Source organism: Bos grunniens, chromosome 16 (assembly GCF_055505025.1).
Source record: "Bos grunniens cultivar Pamir isolate PY7600 chromosome 16, Bosgru_T2T1.0, whole genome shotgun sequence".
Taxonomy (NCBI): Eukaryota; Metazoa; Chordata; class Mammalia; order Artiodactyla; family Bovidae; genus Bos; species Bos grunniens.
Genome location: NC_141180.1, coordinates 24,855,613 through 24,877,563, shown reverse-complemented (window position 1 = coordinate 24,877,563; position 21,951 = coordinate 24,855,613). Strand labels below are relative to the sequence as shown.

At 39.5% G+C, this 21,951-nt stretch overlaps 1 protein-coding gene and 1 pseudogene across 10 annotated transcripts in view; both read left to right on the top strand.

Annotated features, from left to right (window-relative positions):
* RABGAP1L (RAB GTPase activating protein 1 like) overlaps positions 1 to 21,951 on the top strand; it is a 744,918-nt gene that overhangs the window by 693,566 nt on the left and 29,401 nt on the right. For 9 of the 10 annotated variants that reach the window (XM_086343675.1, XM_086343681.1, XM_086343683.1 and 6 more), the window contains one exon: positions 15,823 to 15,915. In XM_086343675.1, coding sequence (XP_086199801.1) covers positions 15,823 to 15,915 — 93 coding nt within the window. Of the gene's footprint in view, positions 1 to 15,822; positions 15,916 to 16,099; positions 16,403 to 21,951 lie in introns of those variants that run through there. The other variant, XM_086343677.1, reaches the window with a different exon arrangement.
* Positions 7,342 to 8,205, top strand: LOC147356334 (replication protein A 32 kDa subunit pseudogene; annotated as a pseudogene).

Genomic DNA, 21,951 nt, shown 5'->3' with positions numbered 1-21,951 from the left:
GACATTCAAACAGCTGCAGTCTATGAGTGAGCTTTAACTTTCAGCTGCTGGAGGTCTTTCAATTCCTGTTCCCATGGAAATGAGGAGGGCTGGATGGGTGGAAGGGAAGTGAGGGCTGACTTACACATTTCCCCATACATTATTTTTCTTGCCTCCTCACAATTTCCATGGAAATGAGGGCGTAAGGGCCACTCCACCCCAAGCTTTGGAGAGCAATCGTTCATGTGTAAACAACAGTGGATGGACCTTAAACAGGCATATACAAAACTAATCTTAACCTTTCTTCCAGCTGTGCAGCCAAGCCTACTTGCAAACATATTCTTATTTGATCTATTTTCCCGTTTAAAATGATTTCTTTTAGTTAACTTTTAGAAAGTTAGTTTGATATTAGCTTTATTCAAAGTGAGAATTGTCTTAGACATACTGTCAGATATACATATATATCTGTCCTGCCTATATTAAGCATTTAGTATGCATGATGTTTTTACTAATGTCTTTCCCCCTAAGATTACAGAAATGAATTTCAGTTTATGAAACAGCATCTAATTGCATAGCATAAAAAGTTTCCTCAAATAGTCTCATTCTTATGCACTACTTTAGAAATTGCCCCACAGAGCAGAGCTAATTATTGGCTCTGTCAAACATATCAAGGAAAACTGCCATTTTTAATTGGTTATCACAGTCTTCTCATTTAGGTAACAGAAATATCCTATGTTAAGTGAATTTCTGTATCTTTCTACTTATCAGCTATCTGTCATTGTGTCTCCTATAATACCCATACTCAAGGAAAATATATAGGCACAGTCTTTATCTCTTTTTTTATTCCAATATTTTGACTACTTAACACGGTCCTTGTGAACCCTGAGACATGAAGAATGTGCTTAACCTAACAAATCTGCGTTAAGCATCTACTGAGTATTCAGCTTTTTGTTTCAATTAAAGCAGGAGATACCAAGTTTAAATAAAGCAGTTGTTTGTTTGTTTGTTTTTACCATAAGGCATCCTAATTGGATTAAGAAAATTCATGCCCAGGAAAAACTAATTATAGCCATATGTGATTGTTAAATAAGTTGTATAGACTAGTTTGAAAGAAGTTTTAGGAGGGAAGGGTTCTCTTGGCCTGACCAAAATGAGCAAGGAAGACTTGCTTTAAAGGCCTCTCTATTATTGGTTTTAATGGTCCTTCCTTTGTATTTCTACTGTCTCCTTTTATTTTTTTGTAATTTATTATTTTTTAATTTATTAATTTTATGGGTGCACCATGCAGCTTGTAGGATCTTAGCTCCTCAACCAGGGATCAAACCCAGGCCCTCTTCAGTGAAAGCGTGAAATCCTAACCATTGGACCGCCAGGCAAGTCGTGTACTGCCGCCATCTAACAAAGGCCTTTCCTCCTGAGCTGTTTTCATAACTTTATAAGTATTTTTTCAGTTGTCACCTTCCTCCTTTCTTTATCCCCCTTTCTAGTTTAGCGTAGACACCATTTCCAGTGAACATTCTTACTAGCACAGTTATGATCTTTCTGTGTCTTAAAACCTTACTGACTTCTTATCATTTCTGGGACCAGACTTTTTTTTTTTTTTAAGGTAGTTCTGATGTCAAATATTCTACCTTCTAAGTCCTATAAGCTACCAAAACAATTAAAAAATTCAGTATTCTATGTTCTTTCGTACTCCAGATTGCTTCTCATATTCAGAATGGTTACAAACATCTGCTAAGCCCATGTGCCCAGTGTTTAGTTCAGAAAATATGGTCACACAACTAGCAACTACCAAAATAATTCACACTTTCATCAATTTGGCAATGACCTAGATCTTCTAATGACCTGGCTCCGGGGTATTCTTTCCAGCCTGCTCTGCAGGCGCCATACACCAGGCTCCTAGGTCCTCACTCAGACAAACATAACTGCGTGGCACAATTAGTAGGCCTATGTTTTTAGCTCCATGCCTTTTGCTTACAGCACTTTCTTTCTGCTTCCTTTATGGGATGAGGAGAGAAATAAACCGCAGTGAGCTGTTTCCTCCTTAATCTTACCCCTCTCTATAGCTCTTACAGTCCTACCCTACTGTTAGACTCTACAATTTAAATGAAGACACTACAGGCTACACAGTGTGATATGTGTTAGTTTTAGTCTATACCTTGGACTTGATTAATATTTGAAGCACCCTGATATGGAAATGGAGAAGGAAATGGCAACCCACTCCAGTATTCTTGCTTGGAGAATCCCAGGGACAGAGGAGCCTAGTGGGCTGCCGTCTATGGGGTCACACAGAGTCGGACACGACTGAAGCAACTTAGCAGTAGCTGCAGATATGGGAATGGTAGTTAGTTGGCATTAGAAAAATGCCAATCAGGAAATAACTACTATAAATTCAACTTACTTATATTTAAATCTACACTAGAGGGTTTTCTCGGAGAAGACAATGGCAACCTACTCCAGTACGCTTGCCTGGAAAGTCCCGTGGACGGAGGAGCCTGGTAGGCTGCAGTCCATGAGGTCACGAAGAGTCAGGCACAACTGAGCGACTTCACTTTCATGCATTGGAGAAGGAAATGGCAACCCACTCTAGTGTTCTTGCCTGGAAAATCCCAGGAATGGCGGAGCCTGGTGAGCCACCGTCTATGGGGTCACACAGAGTCGGACACGACTGAAGCAACTTAGCAACGGCAGCAGCAGAGGGTTTTCTAATTAGCATAAAGGATGTCAAATAATTTTTCATTGAATTGGCTAGAAATACTATATGTAGGCCCCTCTGGCCTTATATAGATTGCATGTAAGATTCTGGCAAGCTAGCAGTCTTAACACCTGCAGGATGGCACCTGCAGCTGAACATGCTGGGCTTGTTGACTACCACCTAACAACTGATGCTTCCTTCTTGGTAGAAAGGTAGTAGGGAAAAGACTTATGGCCGTGATTATCTCCAGTCCTTGGAGGCTATTGATGCCTACCAAAAAGAAAGAAAAGAAAAATGCTGATGAAGATAAAAAGAAAAATCCTGACACTTATAGAAAAGAAAAGTGAAAGTGTTAGTCACTCAGTTGTGTCTTGCTTTTTGAGACACCATGGACCATAGCCCACCAGGATCCTCTGTCCATGGAATTCTCCAGGCAAGAATACTAGAGTGGGTTGCCATTCCCTTCTCCAGGGGATCTTCCTGACCCAGGGATTAAACCCAGGTCTCCTGCCTTATAGGCAGATTCTTTACCATCTGAGCCACCAGGGAAGCCCAGTGCTTTTAGGTGGTCAATAGCAAAACCTCCCCGAGGACAATGCCTTCTTACATACTAGCTCCATTTTAAAGTTTGTCCTAAATTTCCTTGTAGATTTGTGAAAATATCCTCCTTTAAACTGCAATAGCGGGAGTCTCAAATTTAAATTACGGCATTAATCAAATTCTGTAGATTATTGTGTTTCTTTTTTTATTCTAAGTTTCTTGATGAGAGGATTGTGTCATAGCTGTCTTTGTATCCCATGTAGTATCTGGCATAGTGCCTTGTACACAGTAGATATTTGTTGAATGAATGAGCACATACACACACTTCCCAATTCTATGAGGAACAGAACTAACTTTGGGTCATGGGGCCACTGAGAGCCAATGTGTGAGTTCTCAGAGTTCCATGAATTCAGATTTAGAGTCCTCAAGGAGTCAGTAGTAATTGTCCTTGTCTGTAACTGTATCAGCTCTGGTTGTCCCATCAGTACAAAGATACATTGGAACAGTCATCAGTAGTAGAGGAAGGTAGCATTGTCTGTATCATCTTCAGAAATCCACACCTAAATGTATCTGTTTCTGTTTCTTTTTTTTTTTTTTTTAATGTTATTTATTTCACTTATTTGGCTGTGCTGGGTCTTGGTTGTGGCATATGCAGTCTAGTTCCCTGACCAGGGATTGAACCAGGCACCCTGAATTGGGAGTGCAGAGTCCCAGTCACTAAACCACCAGAGAAGTTCCCATCCAGTTGCTGTTTCTGCCAACTCTGGCTCTAGAAGCTATAGTTGGAAAAATCTTTAGAAAAATTATTTTTTCTTGTTTTTTATCTCTTAGCCAATTTGAGGCAGTGTATATAGCTAATCAAGTATATAAAAAGGTTAAAGTGACAACAGAAGACCAGGGAAAAGAAATTAAAAAGGCATAAGAATAACATATAAATATAAAACAGGAAAATAAGATGTTTGTAAAATGATAACATCATATACTAGTTCAAAGCCAGGACTTCAGATCCAGACTGCCCTGATTAGAATGAATAGCCACCTGGCTAGCTCTGTGACCTCTGGCAAGTTATTTAACCTTCCTGACTCTCTATTTCCTCCTCTGTAAAGTGAGGGAAATTAATAGCACCTACCTCACAGATGTGAGGCGAAAATAAATTAATACATGTAGAGTGCCTGGCATATAAGGAAGTGATACAGCCCAATCTTTGCTCTAAAGGCAGAGGAATGCTAATTTCAGTCCATTTGAAGTCCTTCTGTCTGTGTTTACACATTGTGCCTCAAATGAGTGATCTTCATGCCTTGAGTCTCCCACAAATTGGTGCTTATAGTCTCTTGTGGAACTTATCGCATTCTACCCTAAATTATGCAATTATTTGTAAGCTGCTTAGAAGCAAAGACTGTCTTCTTTGTCTTCCTCTTAGCACCCAGAAGAGTGCTTACATAATAGTCTGACTTACACAACGGCTCTGCAGTAACTCTTTGTGGAGCTGTGCAGGAAACAGCAGTAGGTTGGTCTGTGAGGTTGGTCTCTGGAGGCCCTGTACCTTGGGCTGGTGCCCGCGGACCTCGCATACCTCTTCAGCCTCAGCTAGCCATTTCTCTCCTCACTGTGCTCCAGCAGGTCTTCAGTCCCTCCAGCTGGCTTCATGGGCATGTGCCCTGCACGACTGCGTTTAGTTTAATGCTCTACTCTCACCTTGAAATTCTCACTTTTTGAACAGGTGGCCTTGATTTTTATTTTGTGTTGGTCCTGGCAAATTATGTAGCCGAGCATGCTCTTTGCCATCCTATGCCCATCATTCCCTCTGCTGGGAGCACTCTCCCTCCCTACTCTTCACTGGCTGACTTAACTTTTTTTTAATTGTATTATTTATTTACGGCTCCACTGGATGCAGGGCTTCTCTAGTTGCTCCAAGCAGGGGCTACTCTAGTTGTGGTGCTCAGGCTTCTCACTGTGCTGGTTTCTCTTGTTGGTGAGCAGGGGCTCTAGGGTGCGAGGCTTCAGTAGTTGGGGCGCAAGGGCTTAGCTGCTCCATGGCACGGGCATGTGGGAGCATCGCAGACCAGGACTTCAACCCGTGTTCCGTGCATTGGCAAGCAGATTATTAATCACTGGACCACCAGGGAAGTCCCTGACTTAACTCTTCACTTCTCTTCTGCTTTGTTGTCATTCCACAGAGAAGCAATCAAAATTTAGAACCCTGTCCACTTTTATCCCCCAACCTTAACTTAACAGTGCTCACCTTATGTAAGTGCGCTGTTTATTTCAGTTGTGTGATCATTTCTTTGAAGACTTCCTCCCCACCAGACTGAGCACCTGGAGGGGCCGCACTGAGCATTTGTTCTTGGCTGGCTTTGCCTGCAACACTGTAGGTTATCAGTATCTATCTGTGGAGTGAAGGAGCAAATGGGCGGTTTTTAAAAATGCAAAGGAGGGATGAGTTTTTCTTCCCATGTTAAACACTTGGTATATAAAATGGCAGTGCAAGATGGGAGGGAGGTTCAAGAGGGAGGGGGTATATGTATACCTATGGCTGACTCATGTTGAGGTTTGACAGAAAACAACAAAATTCTGTAAAGCAATTATCCTTCAATAAAAAAATAAATTCAGAAAGAAAAAAAAAATGGCAGTGCAGTTATCATGCATTGAATACTCCTGCTGATAATTTCTAGCCAGTTTGACTTCCTTCCTTCCAGGGACTACCTTTAAGGTAGGTGACTACAGTAAAGGTTCTCAATTTCTCTCGCTTTCCCACTGCTTTCCTTTTCAGATAGTAGGGTACGGTAAAGGTGAATCTGAAGACAGACACACTCAGCCTGTTTTATACAACTGCTGTTTGGCATATGTGTGTGTGTGTGTGTGTGTGTGTGTGTTTAATGAGGACCGTTTTTTAAAGTCTTTGTTGAATTTGTTACAGTATTGCTTCAGTTTTATGTTTTGATTTTTTTGGCCCCCAGGCATGTGGGATCTTAGCTGTAGGATCAGGAAGCCATGCCCCTGCATTGGAAGGCAGTCTTAACCACTGGACCGACAGGCAGGTCCCAGCATATTAGTCTTGAATTAAATTTTGTGTAGCATAAATATCTATAGCCTCCTGCCTACAGTGAATATTTTCAGCAAGAATGTATATTTACTTCTGACCTAATTGCCAGTGGCAACTGACGTAAAAATACCGCTTGGGGTTTCTCAGCATCTGCAGTGCAAAGGCCAGCGCTATTCCAGTGAACGTAGCATTTGGTGGTGATAAAGAACAGTGTCCTCCATAGCTCTGCTACCATTCTTCCCCTCCTGTCTCATTGTCTAGTTTTAAATAAGCTTAATTAGCTCACTCTGAATGCATAGCTGTATCAGCTTTCTGTGGCCCAGTTTGGGAACTACAGCTGGTTAATCTGCTCCCTGGAATCAGACCAATACCATTCCACATGTGACCAGATTTAGTATATTACATACTACCTTACAGTCTTAATTTTTAGCACTGGGTAGCATTCAGTTATTTTTCAAATGCTACAATAAACATTTTCAGTGATATATTTCTCTCCAAAATCTAAGAGAAAATAGAATTTCTATAATTCAGTCTAAAATTGAAGTTAACCAATATAGTGAGATAAGGATTTGTGTTGCTTTAAAGAAAAATAGGCTAAATGTCTTTTTTCTCCTTCACATACAAAAAAAAATCTGAGAAAAAGACTTAAAAACTAATAGGAATGGTTGTAACCCTGTTGCAACTGTTGCATGTGGGTGAAAAAAAGAACCTGTCTTTTTTTTTATTTGACAAATCTGTACATGCAGCAGGGGGAACAGAAAGAAAGGGCATTCTCATTGAAGCTGTAGGCCTCAAAAACTGTTCCATCTAAGCTCTGACTGATTCCAATACCTTAAGGTAATTTGCTTTAAGCTGTAAATCTCTTGAGTTGTTTATGCCTCAGTGCTTTTTTCAGAAGGCTGGGAGAGGAGGAAAATATATCATTTCAATCTGTCCCCTCTTGAGACTTTATGGAATTTTAAGCAGGCTTCTCTCAGAGTGAAACTCCCGGCTCAGTCACCTCCGGGTCTGTTTGACCTTCCCTTTTTTCCTAGCTTGCCCAGAAAGTTCAGGGTGAACGTGTTTATAGTTTTCTGAAGGTGGCTACACACAGTCCCCTGAGGGCTTTGGATCTCCGACAGCTTCCCAGGCCGAAAAGAAATCCAGAGCTCGAGCTCAGCACATTGTACCCTGTACCATATCTCAGCTGCTTTCTGCTACTCTGGCTGATGAGGTATTCAGAATTGAAAATGTTGAGATTTCACAGGTCACTATTGTGGGGATTATCAGAAATGCAGAGAAGGCTGCAACCAACATTGTTTACAAGATAGATGACATGACAGCTGCACCCGTGGATGTTCGCCAGTGGGTTGACACAGATGACGCAGTGGTGAAAACACTGTGGTCCCTCCAGAAACATATGTGGAAGTGGCTGGTCATCTGAGATCTTTCCAGAACAAGAAAAGCCTGGTAGCCTTTAAGATCATGCCCCTGGAGGATATGAATGAGTTCACCACACATATTCTGGAAGTAGTCAATGCACACATGATGCTGAGCAAAGTCAAACAGCCAGCCTTCACAGGGAGAGCGCCTATCAGCAATCCAGGAATGGGTGAAGCTGGGAACTTCGGTGGGAATAACTTCATACCAGCAAATGGCCTCACTGTGGCCCAGAACCAGGTGCTGAATTTGATCAAGGCTTGCCCAAGACCTGAAGGATTGAACTTGCAGAATCTCAAGAACCAACTCCAACACATGTCTGTAGCCTCAATCAAGCTAGCTGTGGATTTTCTAAGCAACGAGGAACACATCTATTCCACCGTGGATGATGATCATTTTAAATCCACAGATGCAGAATAACTGGATCTAATTGGGTACCCCAGATATTTTCCAGTTGGACCTTTTTTTTGCAGCCTCTTGTCTCCAGCTGTGCATATAGTCTACTTCTAGGAAGTAGATTTCATCTATAAAAGATCTCAACTGACATCCTTTTGAAACTTATTACTACTCTTCTGTGTTTTTGATGGGCTTCCCTGGTAGCTCAGATGGTAAAGCGTCTACCTACAATGCGGGAGACCTGGGTTCGATCCCTGGGTCAGGAAGATCCCCTGGAGAAGGAAACTGCAACCCACTCCAGTATTCATGCCTGGAAAATCCCATGGACCGAGGAGCCTGGTGGGCTACAATCCATGGGGTTGCAAAGAGTTGGACACGACTGAGCGACTTCTGTGTGTCTGTGTGAAGGTGTTTATAGTTCCTGCTTTGTGCTGGTTAAGATGGCACATATCCTAGGTTCACTATCTCCCAGTCAGCTGTTAAAATAGAGCATCTCCATCATCCTGCAGCTGCTTCACTCAGCTAGCTGCAGCAGGTGACTGATAAAGCTTAGCAAGGCTCTTGGGTTTGAGAGCCTTGTGTGCTGAGTGGATGACAGACATATAACATACTGCAATGAAGGCTTTACCTTTGGTGTCAGAAAGGCACCTTACCTTGGGGTTGGTGATTACTTTGGTCCCTCTGCGTGTCACTTAGTCTTTCTCAGTCTGCTCAACTTACTGAATGGACATAATAAACCCAGCCCAAATGTGACTGCTGGGTTTCTGGCCCGTGCATCTTGTTGAGGGTGAACCATGGAAGAGCAAGTTGGGGTGTAGGGGATGGGTTGTGTCTCCTGATTGAAAACATCTCAAATATGAAACATCCAAAACACATGAACTTCACAGTGGGTTATGTAGATTGAGCTCAGTAGAAGTCTTGGGCTGGGCACTGTAAATTTGGAAGTTGTCAAAACATGAATAATAAAGAAATTACCTCCAGGTATTATTTATTGATAGGAAAGCTCTAGAGCAGAAGTGCCAAGAAGTTCCATATAAATAGTACATAGATTATTTATAGACCTGGAGATGAGAAATTAGAAATGAACAGATAAGCAGTTTCTATAAAATGCTGTGTCTCTTAGAGTTACTACAGCTCTGGGGCCAGACAGGTTATATTAGAACATGATAAAGAAAGTAGAAATCAATATTTCAGAAGCTTTCATAGATACTCTGATGAGCACACTACATTCAGGAGTAAGCCACAAATGCCGGAAAGTGACTCACATCATACAATTATTCATGAGTGAGAACAGGAGCCTGTCACAGGAGTGTGCACCATTAGGCTTGAGTAATTGGGGAAGCTGAGCACGCCTGACGAAATGAAAGTGCAGCATTGTCGACCATGTGTGAATTCAGGAAAAGTGTGTCGAGTAATTTGATGTCTATAAACATTAGGAGTTACGTTAGAATTACTCCAGGAGATGAATACGTTTCTTGGCCTCACCCCTTAAATCACTGTATTTCCTTAAGTATTGGAGTACAGCTAATGTTACCAGAGGCTCGGGGCTGGGGTAGTGGTGGGGGTGGGTGGAATGGGTGCAAGGGGGTCAAAAGGTACAAACTTCCAGCTGTAAATAAATAAGTCTCAGGGATGTAACGTACAGCATGGTGTCCATGGTTAATACTGTATAACATATTTGAAAGCTACTGAGAGAGTACATCTTAAAAGTTCTCATCACAAGATGAAGTGAGAGTAACAGTAGAGATGGATGTTAACTAGACTGAATTTGGTGATCATTTTGCAGCGTGTACAGATATCAAATTGTACATCTTGAAACTGATAGCATGTCATGTGTCAGTTATACCTCAATAAAAATGAATGCAGTGAATAATCATTTATAGGCTCTTAAGTTCTCTGAAGGTTTCCCCCAGTTGTTGTTCAGTCACTCGATTGTGTCCGACTCTTTGCGACCTGGTGGGCTGCACCACGCCAAGCTTCCCTGTCCCTCACCATCTCCCGGAGCTTGCTCAAACTCGTGTCCGTTGAGTCAATGGTGCCATCCAACCATCTCATCCTCTGTCGTCCCCTTCTCCTGCCTTCAGTCTTTCCCAGCATCAGAATCTTTTCCAATGAGTCAACTCTTCGCATGAGGTGGCCAAAGTACTGGAGTTTCAGCTTTAGCATCATTCCTTCCAAAGAACACTCAGGACTGATCTCCTTTAGAATGGACTGGTTGATCTCCTTGGAGTCCAAGGGACTCTCAAGCGTCTTCTCCAAGTACCCTGGTGGGGGGGGGGAAGGTGAGGAAATTAACTGTTTCCCTCCTCCTAGTACTAAAAACTCAAAAAGAGTCAGGGTAGCTTCTTTTGCTGAACACCATGAGGAGGGTGAAGTGAAGCCTAAAGGACATGCTCCCTCTTCTCAGATGTCCTCTCTTGATTTCTTCCCAGTTATTTCATTCTAAGTCCTTTAGGTTTCTGCAAACTTACTATTAGGGTTTTGGTTGCCACTGATCCACTTTCTGTTCACAGATCTTGATGGAAGTGACTCAATTAAAAATTCTCAGTCTGAGCACCAGCCCCCCATAACCAAGAAATGTGGTGCTATACTACTTTTTTTATGTTTTTCTCTATCCAGTGATTAATATATTAAATTAGAATCATTGATGTTTAGTTTCAGAAATTATCTGAAGTAAGAGCAGTAGTACATAATAGGTAATACCTTTGGCCTGTTAATTTTTTAGGCACTCAGACCTCTGACAGTCAGGAAAATATTGACTGGATCTTATCAGCCTTTTTAAAACATAGTGATTTACTTTGCCAGCATTTGTATAGATTAGTAAATAGTTTTGTATGTATTTTTGAAATAAAGAAGCAGATTCATCAAGCCAAAAATAAATGCCTCTTACAAGTGAGTGGCCCCTTGTTAAAAATTAGCAAAGGGAAGTACAGGAATGTTTGATTGGGCAAGGAAGTTTACATAAACCAGTCATAATGAAAAATCCTTATTGAGGTGCTCTCCCCCTACCCCAGCAAATTTCTTCCTGATCACCCTTGTACCCTTATGAACATCTGCTGTTGGACTTACGGAGCTATATGTAATTAGACACATAATTAGCACTATGTCTAGGCTGTCAACTTCTCAAGAAGCTTTGCCTCAGTCATCTGGTCCCAGGCAGTAGATCTAAGTGGTCAAAGAGGAGAGAGTTTGCAGGCAGACTGCCAGGATCCCATTTCTGACTCCATTTACCAGCTATGTGATGTTGGGCAAGCTACCTCTCTTGGGCAAATACTCTCCAAGTATTACTTGGATTTTATTTGTAAAATAATTTTTTTTTAGTTTATCTTAATTGTTGGGAGGCTTAAATATAGTTTTCTAATATAGAGTTTTCTAAATTATATCTCTAAAACTATAAGGAAATTCTCTGGCATGAAGGCATTTCATGTTTTTCTTAATGCTGATTACTACTGATCAAAGGCCTTCCTGGGTGGCCCAGTGGTAAAGAATCTGCCTGCAATGCAAGAAATGCATGTTCTATCCTTGGGTCAGGAAGATCCCCTGGAGAAAAAAATGGCAACCCATTCCAGTATTCTTGCCTGGGAAATCCCAGGGACAGAGGTATTCAAAATAATGTAATAAAAATATGAAGTGAGGTGATAACCTAGATGGGCATGATTACTGAAGTAAAGATTATTAAGACAAATTCACCTAAAATTAATTGATATACAAAAAAAACTTGTATATACATATGCATGTTTTCTATCAGAGTTATATAAAAACAGGAAATCAGTGCTTTAAATGAAAAGGAGAGAGAGCATGGAAAGTGGAGAATGTTGAACATACAGTAGTTGCTCCAAGATTTCAGTTACCCTAGTCAGCTGCAATCCTGCTGCTGCTGCTAAGTCGCTTCAGTCGTGTCCGACTCTCTGCGACGCCATAGACGGCAGCCCACCAGGCTCCCCCGTCCCTGGGATTCTCCAGGCAAAAACACTGGAGTGGGTTTCCATTTCCTTCTCCAATGCATGAAAGTGAAACGTGAAAGTCAAGTTGCTCAGTCGTGTCCGACTCTTGGCAACCCCATGGACTGCAGCCCACCAGGCTCCTCCGTCCATGGGGTTTTTTCCTAGGCAAGAGTACTGGAGTGGGGTGCCATCGCCTTCTCAGGCAATCCTAAAATACTAAATGGAAAATTCCAGAAATGAACAAGTGAAAAATTCGTGAGTTTTAAATTCTGAGCTGTTCTGATTAGGATCCACTGTCCTGCTGCAGTCCTCCCAGGATGTGGATCATCCCCTTGCCCAGCGTAGCCACACTGTGTTCCACCAGGAGTCACTTAATAGCCACCTCGGTTATCAAGTCAGCAGTCTGGTCTCACAGTGCTTGTGTCCAAGTAACCCTTTTATTACAGCGTGTGATGATTGTTCTATAATTATTATTGTTACTGTTCCTATGTATAGGAAAATACAGAGTGTATGTAGAGTTTGGTCCTGTCTGCAGTCTGACTACCGGTGTGGATGAGAGGGAACTACTGTATTCTTATTCATTCTTCGCCTTCTGTATCTCCTACTGAGGCCAGCTTGATTAACCTTGAGAAAGAGTAAAGCAAATTAGTAATTACAGTCATTCCTCAGTATCCATGGAGAATTAGTCCCAGGACCCCCCATAGATACCAAACTCCATGAATACTCAAGTCCTTTACACAAAATCACATAGTATTTGCATATAACCTACACACACGCTTCCCTATACTTTAAATCTCATTGTTCAAGTGCACAATTACATTAAATTTATGTAACTTAAGGGAAAAGATACCTATCCTACTCTTGAGATAGTAGGTTGTTTAAATTTTAATAATTCTTAATGACTTTCTGTTTTTTTAATTAAAACTACTTACTGAAGAGGTTTTTTAATATTACGTTCCCTAAAATAAAATCAATTTTGTCAGTTTTTAAAACCACAACTGTCTATTTTCTTTGATTATCTCATAAACGACAGGAGTTTCATATCAGCTCTCCTTCCTCCTCCACCTTTTTCTCCCTTTTACTTTGTGCCAATCACAGGTGGATGCTCAATATCACCCCACAACACAAGATAAATAAGCCTGGAAGGTTTCCTAGCAACATATTGTTCTGGGAACCTGCTTTATTTTCCTGAACAAGATGAAGCCAAACATCCTAGAATCTCAGCCAGATGGGAAAGGATTAGCTTACTGAGGGGTGTTTAATGCATTTTTAAAATATTTCACTTTGAAATGAACCTCTTAACATAAGTAACAAGATTGACTTTTAAAAGGACACTCTTTTACATGTTAACAAAAAACCCTCAGTCATAAATAGTTTCAATTGAAAAAATACAGTTTTAGAAGAAATTCTCTAGAGACAAGGTTATACTATGTAATTGACTTACTGGTGAATGAATCCATTTCAGAACCATGTAGAAAATGCTCCCTCCTAAGACTGATGTTCCTGGGCTTCCCAGGTGGCATTAGTGGTAAAGAACCCACCTGCTAGTGCAGAAGACGAAAGAGACGTGGGTTGGATCCTTGGGTTGGGAAGATCCCCTGGAGGAGGGCATAGCAACCAACCCACTCCAGTATTTTTGCCTGGAGAATCCCCATGAACAGAGGGACCTGGCGGGCTACAGTCCGTAGGGTACAAGACAGACATGACTGAAGCCACTTAGCACGCATGCAAGACTGATGTTCAACCTGGTACCCAGTGGTACCAGTATTCAGCTACACAAAAATATTTACATATTGTATAATACTTCCTTCTCATCTTGTGGGTAAGTGGCTGCTGGAGTAGGCTCCCTCCTCCTCACAAATCCTTTCACTTCTCCCCTTGACCCCGCCTCCTAGGGATACCGGGGAAACCCCTCTCACTGCTTAAAACACTGGGACTTCTTCCTTTTTCTCCCCAGCTTCAGGCAACTGCAGTTCCAGTGATTTGCCACTTCATCTTGAGAATCTGTTTTTGGTTTTCAGAGTTTATGATAAGTACAGAGAAAAGAAAACTGGATAAAATTGTCCCTCTCAAAGTCAAGAAAAATAATGTTGTTGCTGTTTTGTTAGTACATGATCATTTGTATTTTCCTCATTGTTTTTCAGTGATCTTAAGGCCATACTGTTGGCAGGTGGCATTTTTCTGCCTTGCACTCACGTTGGTCACAGTGTTTTGTTGAAGGTCTCTGGAGATGGAGTAGTAAAGATTAGAGTTTCTTATGCCAATATTCAGTAATGGTTTTGCAATTCAGTGAACATGCTTGAAAGCGCCCTTTCTTGTCTTCCTGGGTAGGCAGTCCCTGTCAGCCAAATGAATATTGTCGTCATATTGTTGAATGATTTGCACTACCCGATGGGCTTGGACTGTGTGAAACTTCCCAGTTGTGATGAAAAGCAGATAATTCCAGCACTCACAATGTGCCTGGATGGAAAGAACAAAGTAATTAGAATAACCTAGTGTCTTTGCTTTTTATTTGACAAATTCTCTGGCCAAATACGAGAGAATTGAAACAATCCTTATCCCAGGATACCATAAGTTTATTTTATTTTCCTTCTGCTGCTTTCCATCCTCTCTTTCACCCTCTCACACACATACTTACATGTTTTCTAAATGCCAGGTTTTGAACTTGACAAAAAGCAATCTGTTGAGGGCCTCCTAGGGGCCAATTACTTGGGTAGATGTCATGATGGAGGCTGAGGAGCATCAACACATGGTCTTTGCCTTCATTCAGTCCCCAAGAATTTAGCCAAGTAACACACTTGTTTTCATTTTAAAACTTTAGCTTCATGTTAGGACCTAAACATTAAGGGGAGATTTTGATGTTTAAAGGAATTCTGTAAGTTTTGATTGATCAAGAATAACCTAAAAGTAGACTTAGTCTATTATATAAAATATATGACAGATTCTAATGGATTAATTTTTATAATATTTTCTAGAAACACTGTTTTTAAAAATCCCATGAACCAGGCATTACTTTAGATACTTTATGTCATTTAATTCTCTTGACAACCGTTATGAAATAGAAATCGTTTGCCTACCAGTTCTCGAATCTGCTTTCTCTCCAGTATATAGGTTCCATTAAAAATTTTTCTTTGTTGCTCAGTCTTTTTATAAAATAATAATTATGATCTTTAACATGGCAGAAGAATGAATTTTACTTTAAGAAAAGCAGTTAACAGAAGTAATAACACTGTTAAATACATTAACAAGAAAAAGGGATGCTATGTCAGCAGTGCTGTGGAACCGACAAGGACCAACTACAACTTCTTTTGGTAAATAAAGTTTTGTTGGAACATGACCACACTCATATCACCTATTGTTTGCATATCACCTATCTGCAGTTTTTGTGTAGTAACAACAGTGGAGTTGTACCCTAGACCGTATGGCCCACATAGCCTAAAATATACACTATGTGGACCTTTACAGAAAAACTTTAAAAGTGAAAGTGTTAGTCACTCAGTCATGTCCAGCTCTTTGGACTGTAGCCTGCCAGGCTCCTCTGTCCATGGAATCCTCCAGGCAGGAACACTGAAGTGGGTAGCCATTCCCTTCTCCAAGGGATCTTTCCAACCCAGGGGTCGAACCCAGGTCTCCCGAATTACAGGCAGATTCTTTACACATTGTGAGCCACCAGGGCGTCTAGATTTCCACCCTACATTGAGTCAGGTGTCCTCCTTTAGAAAGCCAGAGACTTCGTTGGGAAATACATCAGAAAATGGTTGCCTAAATGATTTTTTTCTAACATGGTTTTCCTCTCAACCCTGCAGGTACCAACCAAGAAGCTAAAGAAATATGAGAAAGAATATCAGACAATGCGAGAGAGTCAGCTGCAGCAGGAAGACCCAATGGATAGATACAAGGTATGGGAGACACAGGGCACCTGTTTGAGCCAATATCCTCTTTCCCCTAGAGCCGCAACTGGGGGACATTCGTTCCCTCTATTCCTTCTTGATTGATGTTAACTGTGACTTTGCTCAATGTCCAGGTATGTTTTCATCTCAGGAGACTCCTGAGTAGCCAAACATAATATTTCTTTTCTTTCAGTTTGTATATTTGTAGGTGACTTCACCTGTTGCATTTATACTGGGAGTCTTCATAAGAAGCTGAAAGAAAGGGAAAAAGAAAAGAGAGAAAGTGGCTATCAACTACTTTCAAAAATGAGAAAAAAGAAAAATGGCAAAGTATGGTTTTAGCTGTGCACGGTACATCCACAAAGACTGTTAGAAGGCGAACTGTTCCAAGACTGGCCCGATAACGTTTCAGACTCACCCCTGTCTGGAGCCAATGTTAAAGACACAAACTCATTCAAAAGTAAAGAATAAAAACCACAAAGGTATATTGAGCACAGTCATGGTGTTTGTCGCAACATTTATTTCCATGAACAAGTTTATAAAAAACAGTGACATTTTACAGAGTGCAATTCCAAAATCAAAATGATTCAGTTTAATATCCCAGCTAGTTGCAGTATTTTTAAAAAATTGGGCTGGTTATAAAGATGTCCTCAATGGTAATTAGCAACAGTTTCCATAAAGCAGGGTTGGGGAAATACTGACCCCACCCTTACTTTTTTCTGACTGAAATATTAGTGTCTCTCTTCAGCATGTTTTGATTCTTCAGATTCCTACAGACATATAATGATTCCCTCTCCACATCAGTACATTAGGACAAGAGAATATTGCATTCATACACCTGAGTCCCAGCGATGCTGAAACAACTTGCCCCAAAAAGTACAGTGATGACATCATTAATTAAGCCACTCACTGTGAGATGACTTCCACTTCTGTAACTAGAGTTGCTTTTATGTAGTCAGAGAGCTGGACACAGGCCACTGCAGTCATGCAGTCTATCTTGTTTCTGTTGCTGAACTGAACAGCATGGAACGTTGACATAAGGGAGTGGTGGAAGGCGTGTATGGATTCTGTAGTCAGATCTGAATTCAAAACCTGAATTTCTGAAAAATGAGACAGGATTTGGAGTCCAAGTTGGGGATTTTAACCCCCATGCCACTGTTCAGCATCTTAGACTGATTACTGGACCTCTTCCCCATCTGTAAAATGTGTAGTATACACGTTTCCTTGAAGGATTGTTGTGAAGATGAGGTACGTTGTATGCAAAGTACCCAGCACAAAGTTGTTCAGTAAAATGGTTGTTATTAGCCTTATTAGGCCTGCTGCCTCTAATTACCCAATTATTGCTAGAATACTATCCCCTTAATTTGTTTTTGCCCCACCAGTCCCTCACTTATCTTTCTCCTAATTCTCCCAAGTATTGTTAACCTAATAATCTAACATCTGTATGTTTCTCCCTTTGTTTGTAAAACTGGCTGACAGTAGAATCCCACTGCTATGCAGAACTGTTACCATATAAAGTACTCATAGTTGGAAGCTAATTTCTACCCCTCAATAAAACCAATTTTAATGTAGCTTATGTAGCATGCTGCTGTAGAAAGCTTTGAAGTAGTAATTAAAAAATATTTTTAAGAATCCAAAATGAAACTCTCCTGCTGCTTGCATCATTCTGATTTTCTTATTGCTGCCATCATTCTGAGTGACGTCTGGGAAGGGTGCTTTAAATAGAAGACAGGGGAATGAAAGACTAAAATTGTGTTCAAATTCAGTCTGGAACTGAACTTGTTATTGTTTCTTATATCCTTTTTGTGTCAAAGCAGGTACGTATAAGTGAATAGTACAATGTGTATTATTATTTTTTTAAAGTGACTATCATACATATACTATTGATGTGTACAATTTTTACTGAGGAATCAAAGTAGAATTAAACTTTTTTTTTGGCGTTTGTTTTGAACACAGGTACTACTTTTTGGCTTAAATGCTCTATTTATGTATATAAGATATCCTTTATAGCTATTTTTGTATTATTGTAATAGCTTGCTAATGCATCATTCAGCTAATATTCCTATACCCTTTTAATAATGTCTAAAAATTTGTACTGGAGATAAACTTGGTAAAGTTATCACATTATAATTACATTTCCAAGGTGACAATTGAGCGCATGGTTTTCACCCATCAGGAGATTTGTTCTTTCAGATAGTCAATATCTAGTTTAAGAAGCTAATTACAGTTGTATTCATTAACTTAGGAAAGTATCTTAGAAAATACATTTTAGCATCTTATAAATTTAATCCTGTCAAGAGTAAGATTTATGCCCTGGGCATAAGCACTTTATAATTCACTGTTCATGTCCAGGGACTGGGAACCTAGATATGAAAATTCTCAAGAATAACTTGGGGAAGATCTTTGAAGGCATTGAGTTAGAACTTACACAGTTCACTAACAGTCCCTCCTCAGCAGTTACTATCTATAGTGTTTAAAATGCCTTGCTTGCCCCCTAGCTTGCCCCCTAGCTTAATTCAAGAGAATTAAGAAGGTTGTGTCGATTTAAAAAAAAGACCCAGAAATGTCATACCTTATGATATTCCAAGAGATTTTTTTCAGCTTAATACTGTTTCTCTTGGGCATGGTGGGGTACTAAAAGAGCTGTTTCAGGGAAACCAGACATGGATTTAATTTAATTTAATTTAAGATCCAACAATGTAGAGATAACTCTCAGCACTCACATTCTTGCTGTGTCTATCTAAACATGTGTTTTGTGTCTATTTTTATGACATATGAAAATATCTCCTCTTGAGGTTATGTCAGGATACTTACCTGTACCTAACACTTGATGAAATGGCGTCGGTATAAATTTAAATTTTGGAACCCTAAGCACAATGCAAATGTTCTGGAATTTGATAATGGTAACAGTTGTACAACTTTGAGAATGTAGAAAAACCACTGAATTGTACATTTTAGAAAGGTGAATTTTTGATATGTGAATTATATCCCCCCACACACACAAAAAAACCCTGCCAAGCTAAATGTCCCAAGAGAATTAACATCTGCCTGCCGTGTTTTTTCATAAGCCTCAGTCATACCAGAGGTACCTGTGCAGAAACCATACTTAAAGGAGGGAGACCTCCTGTCAGAATTAGAGTTAATCAATAACTATAGATCCTATATGTACTCATATTTATAAGGGAAAGGCCAGCCAACAAAAGTGGATGATGGATTCATCTTTATATGTGTGTGTGTATGTTTATATACATATATGTATGCACATAGATAAAACCTATAAATAGGTAATGCATATATATGCACAGTGCCTGTGCTACCTGATCTTGAAATAAGTTTGTATTTGAAACTCAGTGAGCTCTATAATGACTGCTTACAGCCTCTGGTGTACTTTTTCTGTTTTATCTTCATGACTAGATTCCAAGATACAGAAAGGAAACTTTATTGGAAGAAGAATGCAAAGTATTTATTATAAGCCTCTTTTATTATCCGTCTTAACTTTGACCTGGCCAGATTTGTGCAGTGATTTTTATTTGCTCTGATGATTTGGTTTGCATATTTATAAATTTTGGATTAAGTGAAATACAAGATAAAGAGTTGTCTGTAGAAATACATCATGTATACTTTCATCTTTGTATACATCCCCAGAAAACAAACATTCATGGATATGTACAGCTGTTTTAGTCATTTTAAAAAATTAGTAGCCAAGCACCTAATAGGTGGTTATCAATTTCAGAAGTTAAAATATTATTTTTTATTTTAAGATGATGAACTGTTTTCATTTGGGGGAAGTTAGTTTTCTAATGATGTAATCATTAATGGCAATTTTAGAGAACTATAGCCTTCATCTGTCTTTAGAAGATGATATGCTTTTCTTGTTTAATTAAAGAAAGAACTACTTGTACAAATGTGAGTTAAGCCTTCAAAAAGCACAGCTAATTAATTAAATTCAGTGAATTTCCCAAAGTGTAATGAAGGTTATATTATTACCTTTTCTAGTTGGGCAAATCCTAGAAAGAATCAGGAATGTTTAAAACTCTCTTGGGTTTGGGAGACAGTATTATAAATATGTAGTTTCTAATTGAAGGATCTTATCTATATTCAGTATAATTAAATTTAGAATGTTTAACTTCTTTCTTGAGGTTAGACATAGTACTTTTTTTCTTTAACTAAAATGTAATTCAAACAGAAAGAAAATGATTCCTGTAATTTCACAGAAGGTTTTACTTGCTCATACTAATTTTTGTAGAGTAGTTGTCCCTGCATGTAATTTAAAATTAAGCTGTTTAATTATAAATAGTACAAACAAGGTTTTCTAAATAAAACTTAATTTGTACTTGTATTATTTGCTATCCTTACATATCTGAGGAAATAATTTACAACAGTGATCATATTTTGTTTTTAAATTATGCTAAAGTTTAAATAATGCTAATCATATCTGGAAAAAAAAGATCCTCACCCCCGCCCCATTTTGTTTTGTTTTGTTTTCGTATCGGATCCTTCCTTACTCATAGAAGTCAAGAGAAGTGAATCCATCTTTGAAAAATGTTTTTCATCCAGTGAAAATAAACATACTTTATTATTTTTCACATCACAGAGATGTTACTGGCTTTTGGAAATATTTGTTATGAAATCACATGCTTTTAATGAACAGTGATAGTCAAGAGGAGGGTTTCTATCTGTGACAACCTAATTCTAAACCTCGGATGCTGCCACTCTTTCCCTCTTTGCTCTTGGCTAACTCATGCACTCACTGCTGTAGGATGGTGGAGAAGGCAAGCCTGAGCTCTCTTGATGCTTCTGGAGCCACTTACTAAGAAGGAGCAGGTGGTTTCTGATGCTTTCTGATGATTGAAACTCAATCACCTTGTCTGCTGATTGAGTTATACTTAACACTCAGGGGAGATATAAAGGTTATGCATATTAAGAATCTCTCAGTATGTTTATCAATGGTCTTTAGAATTAACGCTCCAAAATTTTTCTTCAATTTTTAGTACATCTTGTTTCCTGTTAAAGGAGGATGACTGGAAAATTACATCACACTCCTGTTTCTACATCATCTGTAACCCATTTGCTTTTTAAAAATTTGATTTATATGCTAGAGTAGTAGAGAGATTTATAAACCATATGGCCTGTGGGCCAAATATGGCCCACTGCCTGTTTTTGTAAATAAAGTTTAATTGGAACACAGCCGCGTGCTTATTATCTATCACTGTTTTCACACGACAGTGGCAGAGTTGAGTAGCCGCAACAAAGGCCATATGGCCTACAGAGCCTAAAATATTTACTGTTTGGGCATTTACATTAAAAGTTTGCTGACCCTGTGCTAGAGTATAATCTAAGATGGTTCTTAAATGCTAAAAGAAATTCAGTCTGGTTTGCCAACTGCCAGTTAGTTACTACTGACAAGATTTTCTCTTTAGTTTGACATTTAAAATTGTTTAAATTTCCACCAGAAAGATAAAACTGGCTGTGTTGGGTGAAGGAAGAGCATGAAATGATTTCAGATATCCAGATTTGCTTTCTCAAATCTCATCTACAATGTAGACATTTAAACATTTTTGTCTGTAGGCATTTGTCTTTGAATGTCAAAAAACTGTTGGATGAAATTTGAATTTGATGACTATCAAGGTTTTTGAAAGAGGCACCCAGAAGAAGAAAGGTGAGAGTTGAGTGTGCCGTTGCTAATAAAATTGCCCTGGGTCTTTTAGGGGAACATTTTCTCTGGACCCTGGAATGTCTTTAAAATCATGTGCCAACAATTCATTATAGCAGCAGATAGCACACCCAAAATACTGAGCTAGCATTTATAAAGCCGCCTCCTTCTCCATCATTTTTTCCTTTAAGGCTGAGTTTATTTTCTTCTGATTGCCGGTTCACATTTCTCTGGTTTCTCATCTTGGGAAAAAATCACTTTTACCATTCCTTATACTGCTTCACCCAAACTCCAATCCCCAGACACCAAGGAGACCTGGAACCTCCGTTTTTCTTCTGCATTTCCCTGCCCAGCAATATAATTCTGTTGCCTGAAGATGAAATATTTTGCAA